This window comes from Bufo gargarizans, chromosome 10 (assembly GCF_014858855.1).
Source record: "Bufo gargarizans isolate SCDJY-AF-19 chromosome 10, ASM1485885v1, whole genome shotgun sequence".
Lineage (NCBI taxonomy): Eukaryota > Metazoa > Chordata > Amphibia > Anura > Bufonidae > Bufo > Bufo gargarizans.
In genome coordinates, this window is record NC_058089.1 from 12,321,298 (window position 1) to 12,339,141 (window position 17,844).

The 17,844-nt window shown below is 52.6% G+C and overlaps 1 protein-coding gene across 10 annotated transcripts in view; it reads left to right on the forward strand.

The window, feature by feature from the left end:
• The window catches only part of PLEKHA7 (pleckstrin homology domain containing A7), a 69,686-nt gene extending 53,216 nt beyond the window's left edge, over positions 1 to 16,470 (forward strand). For 7 of the 10 annotated variants that reach the window (XM_044270997.1, XM_044271003.1, XM_044271001.1 and 4 more), the window contains 17 exons: positions 115 to 192; positions 2,514 to 2,567; positions 2,781 to 2,861; positions 3,754 to 3,822; positions 4,574 to 4,654; positions 5,022 to 5,171; positions 7,999 to 8,100; positions 8,196 to 8,304; positions 8,447 to 8,682; positions 8,772 to 8,984; positions 9,064 to 9,178; positions 9,468 to 9,559; positions 9,659 to 9,859; positions 13,627 to 13,788; positions 14,362 to 14,495; positions 14,576 to 14,712; positions 14,828 to 16,470. In XM_044270997.1, the coding sequence (XP_044126932.1) occupies positions 115 to 192; positions 2,514 to 2,567; positions 2,781 to 2,861; positions 3,754 to 3,822; positions 4,574 to 4,654; positions 5,022 to 5,171; positions 7,999 to 8,100; positions 8,196 to 8,304; positions 8,447 to 8,682; positions 8,772 to 8,984; positions 9,064 to 9,178; positions 9,468 to 9,559; positions 9,659 to 9,859; positions 13,627 to 13,788; positions 14,362 to 14,495; positions 14,576 to 14,712; positions 14,828 to 14,850 (2,037 nt within the window). In that variant the 3' untranslated portion in view covers positions 14,851 to 16,470. The remainder of the gene's footprint in view (positions 1 to 114; positions 193 to 2,513; positions 2,568 to 2,780; positions 2,862 to 3,753; positions 3,823 to 4,573; positions 4,655 to 5,021; positions 5,172 to 7,998; positions 8,101 to 8,195; positions 8,305 to 8,446; positions 8,683 to 8,771; positions 8,985 to 9,063; positions 9,179 to 9,467; positions 9,560 to 9,658; positions 9,860 to 13,626; positions 13,789 to 14,361; positions 14,496 to 14,575; positions 14,713 to 14,827) is intronic. The other 3 variants (XM_044270998.1, XM_044270999.1, XM_044271000.1) reach the window with 3 other exon arrangements.
• Positions 16,471 to 17,844: the final 1,374 nt, after the last annotated feature.

Genomic DNA, 17,844 nt, shown 5'->3' on the forward strand with positions numbered 1-17,844 from the left:
GACCAGTAGTCAGCCAGCGGCCATACCAGTGCCCCTCCCCCGCAGTGCCGTTTGTCAGGGTGGTCTCCAGTCCGCTGAGGCTGCTCTCCTCTCACTTGTCTCTTTCCCCCCCAGTCCTCGGCTCATACGGACCGCCGCTCCATGGGATACATGACGCACACCGTAAGTGCCCCCAGTTTGCACGGCCAGTCGGTAAGAACCTTTCCTGATCCTTTTATTTTGCCATTTTGTACTTTCTACCAAAAACACGAAAAATGGAAAATTCCTTCCAGCAGCCCTGAGCCAGCGACCTGCACCCCTCCTTGCCCCATTGTACGTCACCCCCCAAAGTGCGGCCGCCTGAGGCGCAGAGTTACATCCGAAATTACACAATGGCCAAAATAAAGCCGTGTCAGGTGACCTGTGCGCCATTCCACGCCTGCCCCACCCCCGCACATCCATCCCCACTAACACAGAGCCTGCATTATAGCACAGTCTCCCAACTACCACTCCCACTATGTCAAGGTACACTGGGGGTTGTAGCTTCACCACATCTGAGACTGTTGGTCTGTCAACTGCAGCTGCTTTGTTGTCACTGTCCCTTAACCCTCGCTTGCCTGCAGCTTACCCCACCACTGAGCGTCCTGCACCCGCAGATAAGGCGAGGCACTGGTCGTAGACGTGCGGTCACTCCAGTGTCCTCACATGAACCAGCGGTGCCTCGCGCCTCCACATCTCCTTCCTGGCAGATGAATTCAATTAGTGTAATGTGCACTGCAGCAGCGAGACGAGCCCTGGAATCCAGGAATCGTAACTCGTGTGGTGCAGGCTCGCCAGAATGGGGCCCCCCCACATAAAGCCTCTGTGATTGGTCATCGTATAGATGGGGTGTCAGGGGGGGAATGTAAAGCCTGCCCGCTGTGCATGGGCTACCCAACGTCAACTGCATGCCGCCATAACTATGTATGTTCTGTGGGGGCGTCTCCATATATGTGCATGAGAATGGCGTCGGTACGTAATAACCACATGGTATATATGGATGAGGACGTACAAATAGATGTTAGATATACCAGTAGTTGGTGCGTAGGCTGCCTCAGGGGGTTGCGTAGGCTGCCTCAGGGGGTTGCGTAGGCTGCCGCAGGGGGTTGCGTAGGCTGCCGCAGGTGGTTGCGTAGGCTGCCGCAGGTGGTTGCGTAGGCTGCCTGAGGTGGTTGCGTAGGCTGCCTGAGGTGGTTGCGTAGGCTGCCTGAGGTGGTTGCGTAGGCTGCCTGAGGTGGTTGCGTAGGCTGCCTGAGGTGGTTGCGTAGGCTGCCTGAGGTGGTTGCGTAGGCTGCCTCAGGGGGTTGCGTAGGCTGCCTCAGGGGGTTGCGTAGGCTGCCTCAGGGGGTTGCGTAGGCTGCCTCAGGGGGTTGCGTAGGCTGCCTCAGGGGGTTGCCTAGGCGGTAGTGCTGGCGCGTATAGGCTGCCGCAGGAGGTTGCCTAGGCGGTAGTGCTGGCGCGTATAGGCTGCCGCAGGAGGTTGCCTAGGCGGTAGTGCTGGCGCGTATAGGCTGCCGCAGGAGGTTGCCTAGGCGGTAGTGCTGGCGCGTATAGGCTGTCGCAGGAGGTTGCCTAGGCGGTAGTGCTGGCGCGTATAGGCTGCCGCAGGAGGTTGCCTAGGCGGTAGTGCTGGCGCGTATAGGCTGCCGCAGGAGGTTGCCTAGGCGGTAGTGCTGGCGCGTATAGGCTGTCGCAGGAGGTTGCGTAGGCGGTAGTGCTGGCGCGTATAGGCTGTCACAGGAATTTGCGTAGACGGTATTGCTGGCGCGTATAGGCAGGGGGGTTGCCTAGGCTGCCGCAGGGGGTTGCCTAGGCTGTCGCAGGGGGTTGTGTAGGCGGTAGTGCTGACGCGTATAGGCTGCCGCAGGAGGTTGCCTAGGCGGTAGTGCTGGCGCGTATAGGCTGTTGCAGGAGGTTGCTAGGCGGTAGTGCTGGCGCGTATAGGCTGTTGCAGGAGGTTGCCTAGGCGATAGTGCTGGCGCGTATAGTCTGTCGCAGGAGGTTGCGTAGGCGGTAGAGCTGGCGCGTATAGGCTGTCGCAGGAGGTTGCGTAGACGGTAGTGCTGGCGCGTATAGGCTGTCGCAGGAGGTTGCCTAGGCTGTAGTGCTGGCGCGTATAGGCTGTCGCAGGAGGTTGCGTAGGCTGTAGTGCTGGCGCGTATAGGCTGTCGCAGGAGGTTGCGTAGACGGTAGTGCTGGCGCGTATAGGCTGTCGCAGGAGGTTGCCTAGGCGATAGTGCTGGCGCCTATAGGCTGTCGCAGGAGGTTGCGTGGACGGTAGTGCTGGCGCGTATAGGCTGTCGCAGGAGGTTGCGTAGGCGGTAGTGCTGGCGCGTATAGGCTGTCGCAGGAAGTTGCTTGGCGGTAGTGCTGGCGCGTATAGGCTGTCGCAGGAGGTTGTGTAGACGGTAGTGCTGGCGCGTATAGGCTGCCGCAGGAAGTTGTACAGGCTGCCCCTGTGTATATGTTCTTACCTGTGTCTCTTCTCTCTGGAGGCCGATGACACTTACCTTCAGCTGAAGAAGGAGCTGGAGTACCTGGACCTTAAGGTAATAACCGTATTCCTGGGGGGCTGGGTCATGAGGAGGGGGTGCAGCGGAGGGTCAGTTGTTACCAGAGGAGGTAGAGCCCTGTGGGTGTCCTCTAGAAATGTATATGTTGCCTGATGAACTGTCCTGCGCGGCTGGCGGTCTGCGCCCTGGTGCAGGGCCCGGGCTCCCGGAACGTGGGTTTCACACGGGGTCTCTTCTGATTTGGCGCAGATAAAATATAATGAACCTCTGATCAACTTGGTTCACAGTGTTTTAAGGAACTCCACTCCGGGGTATCGCACGAGCATAAACGTAAGCCGCCTCCTCGCTGTCCACATTTCATGGCTGTGCGTGTGCCGCAGCTTCTCCGCAGGTTTCATCTGTCATTGTTGTGGGTTGTTTGCTTGCTGATGCTTGTAGTCCACCTGCTCATTGTTCGGAGATCTGTGTAGAGGGTGAGCTCTGTACCCAGCTTGGAGTGTTGCCATGTAGTGGTGTGTGCGGTCACAATATTGTAGTTTCTGGCCGCCTCCGCCATCTTATTTTTTTCCCCCAATTTCTTTTACGCTTTTACGATTTATTTTGAAATTCAGTGGTGACGAAACACTAGAGCCAAAAACCATCCCGAGCAAAGCAACATGGCTGCCGGGGGAGGAAGGGATAGAAGAATTGTGCCCATGTAGCCCGGGTCTGCTGGGAGTTGTAGTTCCCCAGCAGCTGGAGGGCCGCAGTTTGCTGACCATGAAGCGGTCTTTGTAATTGGAGGGTATACAGTGAGTGAGGGGCCCGGGGCCCAGTCAGTCTGGTGGAAGAGACAAGGCTCAGGACCAGACATTATGGTGGAGGATGCGGCAGGAGAGAGATGGAAGCGTCAGGCTCTGCTTCTCGTAGCGCAGCACAAGGGTTAACGACGTGGAAGTGCTCGCCGCCCCAGATTTAGGTGCTCAACACAGAATCAAGCTCATGGGCAGCTGCCAAGCAACATTTTTTTTTCTTACTTTCCTGTTGGCTGTGAGACAAGCCCCTCCCTCTGGTTTTAGGGGCGGATCCGTCCTAGTGGTCACATGACATGTCTGTGAGCTGTGTGGCCGGCCGCCATGTTGCCGGGATCATTACACGCCGTTTGCTGCATGCGCCAGTGGCCTCTTTGTTTCAGTGCTTGTTTCCCTTCCATCTCTTACAAGTCGTGTCTTATGACCATCAGGTGACCGGGCGAGAATCCTTCAGAGATCGATCCACGAAACCCGTCCGAATCGCTGAAAGTGAGGTTGATGTAAGTGACTCATGACCAGATGACAGCGAGCGCGGCGCACTAAGAGCCGTCCCCGCCAGCCGCCATTAACTGTTAGTGGTGACGATCACATGGGCGATAGCGGAATGGACGATCAGAATCCAGGAAATGTCACAGGTGTCAAATGGTTAATTGATCGTCCACGGACACATGTAGCGGGAAAGTGAGCGATATTCACCGTGAGGCACATGGGAGATATGACGCCTCACCCTTATCCTCCCCATTGGTCCCAGGTGTAAATACGGCTTCTCTCTCGTGTATCTTCCATCTCTCTCTCGGCTTTCTGGCTTTCTTTTCTGTCTCTCTCGCGCTCTCTCTCTCCGCGCGCTCTCTCTCTCTGCGCGCTCTCTCTCTCCGCGCGCTCTCTCTCTCCGCGCGCTCTCTCTCTCCGCGCGCTCTCTCTCTCCGCGCGCTCTCTCTCTCCGCGCGCGCTCTCTCTCCGCGCGCGCTCTCTCTCCGCGCGCGCTCTCTCTCCGCGCGCGCTCTCTCTCCGCGCGCGCTCTCTCTCCGCGCGCGCTCTCTCTCCGCGCGCGCTCTCTCTCTCCGCGCGCTCTCTCTCTCTCCGCGCGCGCTCTCTCTCTCCGCGCGCGCTCTCTCTCCGCGCGCGCTCTCTCTCTCCGCGCGCGCTCTCTCTCTCCGCGCGCGCTCTCTCTCTCCGCGCGCGCTCTCTCTCTCCGCGCGCGCTCTCTCTCATATATTTCAGTTTTTCTCATACGTCTCTCATCTCTTCCAGGCGAAGCTCAGTGTCCTGTGTGAACAGGACCGGATCCTGCAGGACTTGGAGGATAAGATTCGAGCTCTGAAGGACAATAAGGTCAGAGGATGTCCCTCAATGCTTTGTTTTTCCAGTGATCAGCAGCCCACACCCTGGGGTCTTGATCAGTGGCCTGGGCGGGGCCTCTGTCTTGATCAGTGGCCTGGGGCGGGGCCTCTGTCTTGATCAGTGGCCTGGGGCGGGGCCTCTGTCTTGATCAGTGGCCTGGGGCGGGGCCTCTGTCTTGATCAGTGGCCTGGGGCGGGGCCTCTGTCTTGATCAGTGGCCAGGTTGTGGAGACACGGGGAGGGGCCTGCAGTCACCGCCTCCTCCTGCATTACAGCCTTATGAGCGCCGCCGTCTGTTACCCCACGACCACCTCCTCCTCCTGTGGTCACTGATCTCATTTTTTTTTTTTTTTCTCCAGGACAAACTTGAAACTGTCTTGGAGGTTCTGCATAGACAGATGGATCAGTACAAGGATCAACCCCAGCACATGGAGAAGATTTCCTACCAGCAGCGCCTCCTACAGGAAGACCTAGTGCAGATCAGAGCCGAAATGTCCAAGGTCTCCACGGTGCGTGTCCACCCTTACATCATAGCGCCCTCTAGTGGCAACACATCTATATATCGCAGAGCGCCCCCTCCTTTATGAATAATATACACCATAGCGCCCCATCCTGTATGAATAATATACACCATAGCGCCCCCTCCTGTATGAATAATATACACCAGAGCGCCCCCTCCTGTATGAATAATATACAGCAGAGCGCCCCCTCCTGTACGAATAATATACAGCAGAGCGCCCCCTCCTGTATGAATAATATACACCAGAGCGCCCCCTCCTGTACGAATAATATACAGCAGAGCGCCCCCTCCTGTACAGAGCGCCCCCCTCCTGTATGAATAATATACACCGGAGCGCCCCCTCCTGTACGAATAAAATACAGCAGAGCGCCCCCTCCTGTACGAATATTATACACCATAGCGCCCCCTCCTGTACGAATATTATACACCATAGCGCCCCCTCCTGTACGAATATTATACACCATAGCAACCCATCCTGTATGAATAATATACACCAGAGCGCCCCCTACTGTATGAATAATATACACCGGAGCGCCCCCTCCTGTACGAATAATATACAGCAGAGCGCCCCCTCCTGTACGAATAATATACAGCAGAGCGCCCCCTCCTGTACGAATAATATACAGCAGAGCGCCCCTCCTGTACGAATAATATACAGCAGAGCGCCCCCTCCTGTACGAATAATATACAGCAGAGCGCCCCCTCCTGTACGAATAATATACAGCAGAGCGCCCCCTCCTGTACGAATAATATACAGCAGAGCGCCCCCTCCTGTACGAATAATATACAGCAGAGCGCCCCCCTCCTGTACAAATAATATACAGCAGAGCGCCCCCTCCTGTACGAATAATATACAGCAGAGCACCCCCTCCTGTATGAATAATATACAGCAGAGCGCCCCCTCCTGTACGACTAATATACAGCAGAGCGTCCCCTCCTGTAGGAATAATATACAGCAGAGCGCCCCCTCCTGTACGAATAATATACAGCAGAGCGCCCCCCTCCTGTACAAATAATATACAGCAGAGCGCCCCCCTCCTGTACGAATAATATACAGCAGAGCGCCCCCCTCCTGTACGAATAATATACAGCAGAGCGCCCCCTGCTGTACGAATAATATACAGCAGAGTGCCCCCTCCTGTACGAATAATATACAGCAGAGCGCCCCCTCCTGTACGAATAATATACACCATAGCGCCCCCTCCTGTACGAATAATATACAGCAGAGCGCCCCCTCCTGTACGAATAATATACAGCAGAGCGCCCCCTCCTGTACGAATAATATACAGCAGAGCGCCCCTCCTGTACGAATAATATACAGCAGAGCGCCCCCTCCTGTACGAATAATATACAGCAGAGCGCCCCACTCCTGTACGAATAATATACAGCAGAGCGCCCCCTCCTTTATGAATAATATACAGCAGAGCGCCCCCCTTCTGTATGAATAATATACAGCAGAGCGCCCCCTGCTGTACGAATAATATACAGCAGAGCGCCCCCTCCTGTACGAATAATATACACCATAGCGCCCCCTCCTGTACGAATAATATACAGCAGAGCGCCCCCCTCCTGTACAAATAATATACAGCAGAGCGCCCCCCTCCTGTACGAATAATATACAGCAGAGCGCCCCCTGCTGTACGAAAAATATACAGCAGAGTGCCCCCTCCTGTACGAATAATATACAGCAGAGCGCCCCCTCCTGTACGAATAATATACAGCAGAGCGCCCCCCTTCTGTATGAATAATATACAGCAGAGCGCCCCCTGCTGTACGAATAATATACAGCAGAGCGCCCCCTCCTGTACGAATAATATACAGCAGAGCGCCCCCTGCTGTACGAAAAATATACAGCAGAGTGCCCCCTCCTGTACGAATAATATACAGCAGAGCGCCCCCTGCTGTACGAAAAATATACAGCAGAGTGCCCCCTCCTGTACGAATAATATACAGCAGAGCGCCCCCTCCTGTACGAATAATATACACCATAGAGCCCCCTCCTGTACGAATAATATACAGCAGAGCGCCCCCTCCTGTACGAATAATATACAGCAGAGCGCCCCCTCCTGTACGAATAATATACAGCAGAGCGCCCCCTCCTGTACGACTAATATACACCATAGCGCCCCCTCCTGTACGAATAATATACAGCAGAGCGCCCCCTCCTGTACGAATAATATACACCATAGCGCCCCCTCCTGTACGAATAATATACAGCAGAGCGCCCCCTCCTGTACGAATAATATACAGCAGAGCGCCCCCTCCTGTACGAATAATATACAGCAGAGCGCCCCACTCCTGTACGAATAATATACAGCAGAGCGCCCCCTCCTTTATGAATAATATACAGCAGAGCGCCCCCTCCTGTACGAATAATATACAGCAGAGCGCCCCCTCCTTTACGAATAATATACAGCAGAGCGCCCCCTCCTGTACGAATAATATACAGCAGAGCGCCCCCTCCTGTACGAATAATATACAGCAGAGCGCCCCCCTCCTGTATGAATAATATACAGCGGAGCGCCCCCCTTCTGTATGAATAATATACAGCAGAGCGCCCCCTGCTGTACGAATAATATACAGCAGAGCGCCCCCTCCTGTACGAATAATATACACCATAGCGCCCCCTCCTGTACGAATAATATACAGCAGAGCGCCCCCCACCCCTCTATAGACACTAGACTAGTGCTGCTTCTGGATGATGTGTCCCTGGATCCCAGGGAAGATTATCCTCTCAGCAAGATGGCGGCGGCGGTGTGCTTGCCCGCGGTGCGGTTCTCGGCTCTGGTTTGATCCTTGTGTGTTGTGTGCGGCAGGACATGGAGAACTCCTGGAACGAGTATTTGCGGCTGGAGGGCGACGTAGTTCAGCTCAGGCAGCTGTTACAGGAGCCGATGACCCGCTCGCCGTCTTCTCAGGTAATGCGCCTGGTGACACCTTGACTCTCCAGGTCGCTTTGTGGGGTCAGTTGTCAGCCAGCCTCTCATCTTCTGATGTGTCATCTCCCGGATAGGACCGGTCTCAGCTGCAGAAAGATCTGTGGAGAATCGAAGACGTCACGGCCGGACTCAGCACCAATAAACTGAATTTCAAATTGCTGGTCGAGTCGTTCAAAAACCCAGGTAACGGTCCCCGGGGGTAAACATGGTGGAGGGGCCTGGCGGTGTCCCCTGCACGATGGTCACTTACGGTACAAGGTGCCGGGGAGTGTGACTGGTGGAGGCTGAGATAACATGGCCGCTTGCCCAACCACATTTCTTCCAGAAAGAAAAACCGTGCCTTTGGTTTCTTCCACGTTTGTGCCTTCCGGAACTACGGCCTTTACCTCCGTTCGCAGTAAATCGCCCCAGAATCCAGCGAGTCTTGTGAAGCCGACTCTGGAGGTTGGGCTGTACCCCCAGCCATTCATCCCCGGCAGATCTTACTCCCAGCCGCAGCTGCTGCAGAAACCAGAACCGCGGCTGCAGTCTCCGACCCGGGCGCCAACGCCGCCAAAGTTTGTGAGTATTGTGAAGAGGAGTAGACGGTGCAGGCGGGGGTTGGTACTACGGGAGCATTATTCACAAATTACACCCCATCTGGTCATTAGGAGGAGAGTGCCCCCCCACGACCACCACTGCCCGACCTGTACAGTCCTGAAGATGCAGACCCCGCGCCCAATATTCCACCCCCCCCTGCGCTGCCTCCGCCACCAAGAGACTCCTCCGTCATCAGGCACACCTCGGTGCGGGGCTTAAAGAGACAGTCTGATGAGAGGAAGCGAGACCGGGAGCTGGGTCAGGGTGTGAACGGAGACTACAGGGTGAGGTCCTGCGGGGGATGTTAGCCCTTCGTAAAGTGACCGGTAGGCAGGTGGTATAACGTGTGTGTTCTGGTCACAGGTGGAGTTGCGAACCTATGTGAGCGATCCAGAACTTGCTAATCTAGGTGACGCCGACACCTCAACCTCCGCCTTTTTGGCCTCAGATTCTGGATACCAGACGTTGCCCGGTAGAGGTAAGAAACGGCGTCCGTGATCTGCGTGCTCACCAGTAACTATCATGTATGACACAAGCTCTAGAGCATGACATGGCCAGGCCAAGACTCCGAGTTATTGAGATATGTTCACATGGTCCACACTCCTGGCTCCACTTGTCCACGTAAATGTGGGGGTCGTCCTGCCGTGGCCCTTGTATCTGCTGTTCCCCAGTGTATGGCGCTGTGATGTTTAGCCTCTGTACTCCGTACACGCGTGACCGGTGTTGTGAGGCGATCTAGTGTGACTCTTGTGAACTGTTCCCTACAGGTTTTTCTGGGTCGACCTCCCGGCTGCCGCAGTCGTCGTCCGTTGCATCATACGTCACCTTGAGGAGGGGCGTCACCGCAGACGCTGCTAAGGTGGGAAGACGTGCAGATCCGGCTACTTTGGTGGGCCTCTGCTCACATTGCCCCGGAGTTCTCTCCTTGTGCAACTGTTCTCCGTTTGTATCTCCACAGGACAGACCAAAAAGTGCCTTTGAGCGCCTCTACGCCGGCGACAACCAAAGAGGTAAAATGAGCGCCGAGGAGCAGCTGGAGCGCATGAAACGCCATCAGAAGGCCTTAGTCCGCGAACGCAAGAGAACGCTGAGCCAAGGAGAGAAGCAGCTGGCCCCGAGCCGAGGCGCTGTCCGGCCCCTGTCCGCGGACCTCAGCTCAGTATGTTAGCGCAGAGGGAGGAGCTTATGTAGTCTGTAGTGCCGCTGTGCATGGTAGAGCAGGTTGCGGGATTCCCGGGCGCCATAGTGTATAGCTCTGCAGAGCCGTCAGCTTCTAGATCACAAGCACAAGATCCCAAGGCCTCGCTGCACGTGTCTAGACTCTCGCTTCAGCACAACCGGAGTAAACAGGTTTGTCAGTCCCCCAGCTGCTGTGCGGGACCCCCAATTCTGATCACCGCTCCCCTAAAATCACCCCACACTCTGCTCCTCATGTCTCATTCATCATCTCGCGCCTCTTCTGAGCGTCCCCGCTAACCGCCATACTCATCTAAACCGAACCGCCTCAGCCCTGCACCATCCTGACATCCAGCAACCTCACCGGCTGCTTGTCATGTACATCACCATCAACCCCCCTCAGTGATGTCACCGCTGATCTCTAGTGAATGGATAGGCTGCATTCTCAGTGATGTCACCGCTGATCTCTAGTGGATGGATAGGCTGCATTCTCGGTGATGTCAAGGCTGATCTCTAGTGAATGGATAGGCAGCATTCTCAGTGATGTCACCGCTGATCTCTAGTGAATGGATAGGCTGCACTCTCAGTGATGTCACCGCTGATCTCTAGTGAATGGATAGGCTGCATTCTCAGTGATGTCACCGCTGATCTCTAGTGGATGGATAGGCTGCATTCTCGGTGATGTCACCGCTGATCTCTAGTGAATGGATAGGCTGCACTCTCAGTGATGTCACCGCTGATCTCTAGTGAATGGATAGGCTGCATTCTCAGTGATGTCACCGCTGATCTCTAGTGAATGGATAGGCTGCACTCTCAGTGATGTCACCGCTGATCTCTAGTGAATGGATAGGCTGCATTCTCAGTGATGTCACCGCTGATCTCTAGTGAATGGATAGGCAGCATTCTCAGTGATGTCACCGCTGATCTCTAGTGAATGGATAGGCAGCATTCTCAGTGATGTCACCGCTGATCTCTAGTGAATGGATAGGCGGCATTCTCAGTGATGTCACCGCTGATCTCTAGTGATGGATAGGCAGCATTCTCGGTGATGTCACCGCTGAGCAATGGATTGGCTGCATTCTCAGTGATGTCACAGCTGATCTCTAGTGATGGATAGGCTGCATTCTCAGTAATGTCACCGCTGATCTCTAGTGGATGGATAGACTGCGTTCTCAGTGATGTCACCGCTGATCTCTAGTGGATGGATAGGCTGCATTCTCAGTGATATCACAGCTGATCTCTAGTGATGGATAGGCTGCATTCTCGGTGATGTCACCGCTGATCTCTAGTGATGGATAGGCGGCATTCTCAGTGATGTCACTGCTGATCTATAGTGATGGATAGGCTGCATTCTCAGTGATGTCACCGCTGATCTCTAGTAAATGAATAGACTGTATTCTCAGTGATGTCACCGCTGATCTCTAGTGATGGATAGGCGGCATTCTCAGTGATGTCACCTCTGATCTCTAGTGATGGATAGGCGGCATTCTCAGTGATGTCACCTCTGATCTCTAGTGATGGATAGGCGGCATTCTCAGTGATGTCACCTCTGATCTCTAGTGATGGATAGGCGGCATTCTCAGTGATGTCACCGCTGATCTCTAGTGATGGATAGGCGGCATTCTCAGTGATGTCACCTCTGATCTCTAGTGATGGATAGGCGGCATTCTCAGTGATGTCACCTCTGATCTCTAGTGAATGGATAGGTGGCATTCTCAGTGATGTCACCGCTGATCTCTAGTGATTGGTCAGTGACATTGATTGACAGTAAGGGTCTCGGGAGACACAGGGTTGTATCGATATGTTTTGCACTCTGCAGTCTCATTGTCCTTCATTTCATCCTCCCCAAGAGCAATAACTCCCATCGGGCACTATCACCCAGGCAGCACTTCGGAGACTGTAGTTTTTTTTTTTTACTTTCTCGGATCCTCTCGGAGACGCTGTTGATCTCCGCTTGGTGCTTCTAATGTATTTCTGCCAGAACCAATAAACTGGAACCATCCGAACCTTCTGAGAATCTCTTCTGTCGGCTTTTACCGCCGCCTGATAGCAGGAGTATGGCGTTATGTGGCGGCCACTGCGAGGGGCGCAGACTGATGAATGATGGGACTAGAAGGGAACAATCTGTGATGCACCCAGCCCCCGGGTCCACACCCGAGGTGGGCGCCCTGGGTGACAACCCCTGTGGAGTCTGCCCCGGGAGCCTCTGACAAAACCCTCGAGACAAAATGAGAGGATGAGGGTTATCCCAGAGAAAAACACTTTAAATTAATGTATATAATATACGCACATTATATATACACATATATACAAACATTACATTATATTCATATTATACATACATTTTATATAAACACATTATGCACACAATATACATACACACATGACTATGGCTACTTTCACACTTGCGTTGTTGTTTTCCGGTATTGAGAATCGGCAGAGGATTACAATACTGGAAACAAAGGTTTCCGTTCAGGATTCAGCGGGATGTTTTCCGTTCCATCAGTATTCCGTTTTGTGACCGGTCATAAAAACGGGAAAGAAAAAACTGATCCGGTACTGAAAACAATGTAAGTCAATGGTGACGGATCAGGTTTTTTAGAAGCCTAAAAAAACGGATGCGTTACCCGCTGACTTTCAATGTATTTAGTGACGGATCTGTTTTTTGCCATTTTGATTTCACACAACCGCATCCTGATGTGCAAAATCAAAAACGGATTCTTTTAATTGCAGAATTGAGATCCTCAGCCGGATCTCAATACCGGAATTCACAACGCAAGTGTGGAAGTATACATTGTATACACACATTATACATACACATTGTATACACACTATGATATATATATACACAGACTATACATACATATATATTATACATTATTTACACACACGTACACATTATACATTTTATATATACACACATTGTACATTATATATACATGTTATTTATACACATTATATAGACTATGCATTATATATACACGTTACATACATGTTCATATTTTATATATACATTATATAATGTATATGTGCAGTGTATATTATATACACATACGTATGAACACATATCAACCCTACACACATTATACCGTACATCCGCGCTGCACACATATTTACGTACGTTACATCTCCGCTGCTGATGTACGCCTGTATCCACGGCCCTCCTGTGTCGTCACCTCCTGCAGATTGTTCCCTTTTAACCCTTGGAGAGTCGGTGTGTGTTGGGTTTTCATGCTTTGTGTTTGGATTTGGAAAACAATTTAATGATTTTCATTTCCTTATCTAAAAAAAAATAATCTCCAAACGATTGGCGGCCGAGATACAGGAGAGTGAAAAGTGGAGGGAAGATCGCACAGTGCCGGGACTGGTAGAAGATGTGCTCCCATCCTTACTCCCGTCTGTCTGCGGGGAATACTCCTGTCCCAAAAATCCAGCTCTAGAGCCGCCATCTTCTGTCCGGCCGTTTCTAGGAAAGCTGAGTGACAACTAATCTGGCCGCCATTACAGCTCCTGCAGAGGTTGTCAGTGATACACTTCCGCCTCCAGAGTTACAGGAGAGCTGGCTGACAACTCCTATGGATTCCCAGGAGCTGACAACTCGGGGACTTGTATTTACGGGGTGTTTTGGGGCGCCTGTAGAGGAAGCCGAGTCCTGTGTGGTCACGGTGCCTCCAGCTGGGTGTTCCGGGCGAGTGTTGGGTGTATGTCCTGGCAGCAGAGAAGTTTACCGTGTTTTATGTCTGTTATCAGTGGAGGCGAGAGCAGGACTTTGATTTCCAGCTCCTGGAGAAGGCGGCACGGGACGTGGAGGAGCGAGAAAAGGAAGATCACGGCTGGGTACATGCCAAGGCCATACACGTGACCGAGCTGGACCTGGAGCCCCAGGACTACGACCTGGACATCGGCAAAGAGGTAATGGGGTCTGATCGCCATCTATGAAGTCTATGACTTCAGTGGAGAAGCGCAGGTGTCTGTACCAACCAATCGAGTTCCAGCTCTTATTTTTTGGGATATGAGAGACGCGACCTGATTGGTTGTAGGTTAATGCTCCACTGTTCCTCCGCACCAGTCTGGATACATTTTCCCTAAAGTGCGGAATTCGTGGGTGGAGATCAGCGGCAGTAAAGAGGGGGGAACATTCTATGGATAATGGGGGGGGGGTCCGGCTGCAGAGGATTCATCCACATGAAGCTCTCGCTACCTGATGATACGAATACTCTGCAGAGAGCGGAGGTCGGTCCCATTTAGAGTAATGGCGCCATCTAGTGGTTAGTCCCAGTAAAGCACAACCAACCATCACATACGGCATCATGGAGTTTCTCATGTCTGGTTAAAATAATAGAAATCCCAGAAGAGACATGAATCAGATACAAGGTGAAATGAATGACTAATAACGCTGGATATGTGTAATGTCCTTAATGTCACGAGGAGTGTGATGGTTTCTGCACGGGTCTCTCCATTGTCACATTCCTTGCTGTTGAACAGTTATCGATGCCGGACAAGGTCGAGATTCCAGAGAGATATATAGACCTGGAGCCAGAGGAACCGCTGAGCAGAGAAGAGCAGGAGGCGCGATCGAGGAGGGTGGCGAAGATCAAGAACATCCTGGCTCGGTCCAGGTCAGTGTCATTTCGGCTTCCCTTCTAGCACCTGGTGGGTCTCCGGGGCACCAGTCTGATCTCTCTAATCCTCCCCGCAGTGTTCACAACCTGCAGCCGCTGGGACCCCCTGAGGACTCACCTCCTTCACACGTCAATATGCAAGAGCAAGAGAGAATGATCACCATATCGTACGCCCTTGCGTCTGAGGCCTCTCAGCGCAGCAAACAAGTGGCAGGTAAGAGACAAAAAGATGCTCCAGAGCTGCACTCACTATTCTGCTGGTAGAGTCACTGTACATACATTACTTATCCTGAGTTACATCCTGACTTTGTCTTCTGTTCTGTTGTCAGCTCACGCTGTGTACGACCACTGACTGGCTCCATCATTTGTCGGGGGTCAGAGACATCACCTGCAGCCTTCACACCCTGTACCTTCCATCACCTGCTGCCCTGGAAACACAACCCCCATCATCCAGTGTCTTCAGTTTGTCGCACAGCTGTGCTGGAGCTTATCCGCTGCACTGTTTCCCTGACCGTCTGATTGTAGAAAACTTCATGATGTACAAAATAAGCAACCACAACCTGGAGGAGGAGCGTGCCTCGCCGGAGACTCCCGGTGGAGGAGGAGCGTGCCTCGCCGGAGACTCCCGGTGGAGGAGGAGCGTGCCTCGCCGGAGACTCCCGGTGGAGGAGGAGGAGGAGGAGGAGGAGGAGGAGGAGCGTGCCTCGCCAGAGACTCCCGGTGGAGGAGGAGGAGCGTGCCTCGCCAGAGACTCCCAGTGGAGGAGGAGGAGCGTGCCTCGCCAGAGACTCCCGGTGGTGGAGGAGGAGGAGCGCGCCTTCAGAATGTGGCCCTGTAGAATTCAGGACAGGAAGTGCCTTAACCTGCAGCAGAGGGCGAGAGTCCCTGCCCCCATGGAATCATCTGTGGAAGGGAGGGCGACCACTCAGCAGCACTTTCTGAACCCGGCACTGAAGCGGTAACATGTTCTAATGATTCACAGATTTAGTCATTAACACTGGTTTTCATACACTGGACTTTCGGAAGGAACATTTCAATTTTATTTTATCAAAGTAAAGTGGTGACGAGTAAGTCAAATAATTATGTGAGGATGGAGAAGGGGAAGCAACTAGGGCAGGGATCAGCAGCCTCTGGCACTACAACACCCAGCATGCTCCATTCACTTCAGTGGGAGAGCTGAGCAGACAAGCAATTGTGCATGCTGGGAGTGATAGGTACTCCATAGCTGGAGGGCAGGAGGTTGCTGATCACTGCTCTAGGGTGTCCACACCAAGGCTCTCATAAATATGAGGTATGCAACACCATGATGACATCACTAGCATTAGACCAGACACACTATGATGACATCACCAGCATAGTCACAGCCATAAACTATTGTATAGGTTATAGATCATATGAGGTATACATCCTGATGTCATCATAAACCCAGAGATATCTGCATAGTCCATAATGGCCACTCTCCTAGCTAAATCACGTTGCCATTTAATGGTTATAAAACTACAACTCTCAGCATCCTCTGCAAGCTCCAGGCTTTGAGTATGCTCAGAGCTCTAGTTTCACAACAACTTGAGTCACACTAGTGACATCACACAGAGGTACATGTTACAGTCATGATGTCATCACCACGCCCCCTAGTGGCACACCTGTTGGTTCCCTTTGGGCAGGTTTTTACGGTTCTGTGATACGACCCAGTAGCGCAGGTCGTGGGCGCCACTGTTTGCTGTGGTTTGAAAAATTTCTCAGTTTTGCGTTTTATTGTTCCAGCGAGGATGGGATTTCTTAATTTTGGTTTTAATTACTAGAGGTTTTATTTTCTATATCCGGAGAGAAATCAATATATTTAGAAGTTGTCTATTTTAACTAACGCTGCCGTTTTCACCTTTATAAAGATTTGCCAAATTAGATTCTTTATTTTTGACTTTGTAAAAAAAAGATAAAAAATGCTGTTGAATAAAGAAAATTCATAACTATTCTCAGCGTCGAGTGATTTTTCCAGGAAACTAAGGCGTCTGCCTCCTCCTCTCCGAAATCATTCAGCAGGCACTCTGGCACAATGCCTAGGGGGGTCCTGTGACCCCCGCATCGACAATCGCAGCAAACCGCAGGTCAATTCAGACCTGCGGTTTGCTGTGTTTCCGGGTTATTCGGGTCTCTGGTGACCCGATAATCCGGAATAGGATGGTGATCGGTGGTGTGATACACCACCACCGATCACCATCCTTAGCATCTCTTCTGATTGGCTGCACAGGCGGGGTTAACTCCCCCATGCTCTCCTCTCCTCCTCCATTCGGCCGTTGGAGAGAGCAGCCTGCTGCCCGATCTCCAGATCCTGCACCCCCTGATCTGTGCCCAGCACCCCCTCTTTCGATCCTCCACAGTGCCATCTGGCACTAGAAGGTAGGTTAGGGACAGGGTAGGGAAAGGTTTAGTTCAGGCAGGGAGACTTTAGGGAAAGTTTTTTAGTGTTGCATCATCCTCTTAGGGTGTCTGGGGCCCACAGGGGGGCTGCAGCTTGCCCCCCTCCCCCTTTTTTGGGGGGCTCAAGTTTTTTTTTTTTTGCGTACACTGACAGTGGCCGGCGCTCTTTAGCGTCCGGCCACTGTTAGTGCATTGCCCACCCCACCGCTGATCAGCGAGTTAGAATATTTTTTTTCTTTTTCACATTATTTTTTTTTTTGGTTATTTTTTTTGTTATTTTTCCCTGTTAGGTTTAGGTAAAAGTCCGGGAACACCCGTGCCACCACACACACGCACACCTAATAAAGATTTACACGCACGCAGACACACTCCCCTATGGCCCGCCAGATGTTCTCGGCCGAGGAGGCATACGCCCACCTTACCTCAGAGTCAGAGCGCCCCAGTGAGGACGAGGATGACCCCACGTTCCTTTTGTCGTCATCCTCCTCCTCCTCCTCCTCATCAAGCAATGATGAGCCCCCAAGGCGGCAGAGAAGCGGCCAGGCGGATCGAGGGGACCACTATGCTAGGGACCCTGTGCCCCACCCTAGTACGAGAAGCTCTGGGGGCTCGTACTAGTTTTCCGGCCCACCAGGTCAGTTCACCAGAGCCCACTAGCGGTGAACTTGCATGGTGTACCCCAGAGAACTTTGAGCCCGCGATTCACGATTTTGTTGGACAACCAGGAATCCAGATTTACACAGTGGGCTTCGCTGAATACAACTTTTTTAATAATTTTTTTCAGTGACCAACTAAGAAATCTAATGGGCGTACAGGTTCGTTTGCTCCACCAACAGTTCGTCGCTCAAAACCCGGGCTCCTTTTTGGCTAGGCCCGGTGGCTGGACTCCGGTCAGTGCAGCCAAGATGAGGACGTTTTGGGGCCTCAT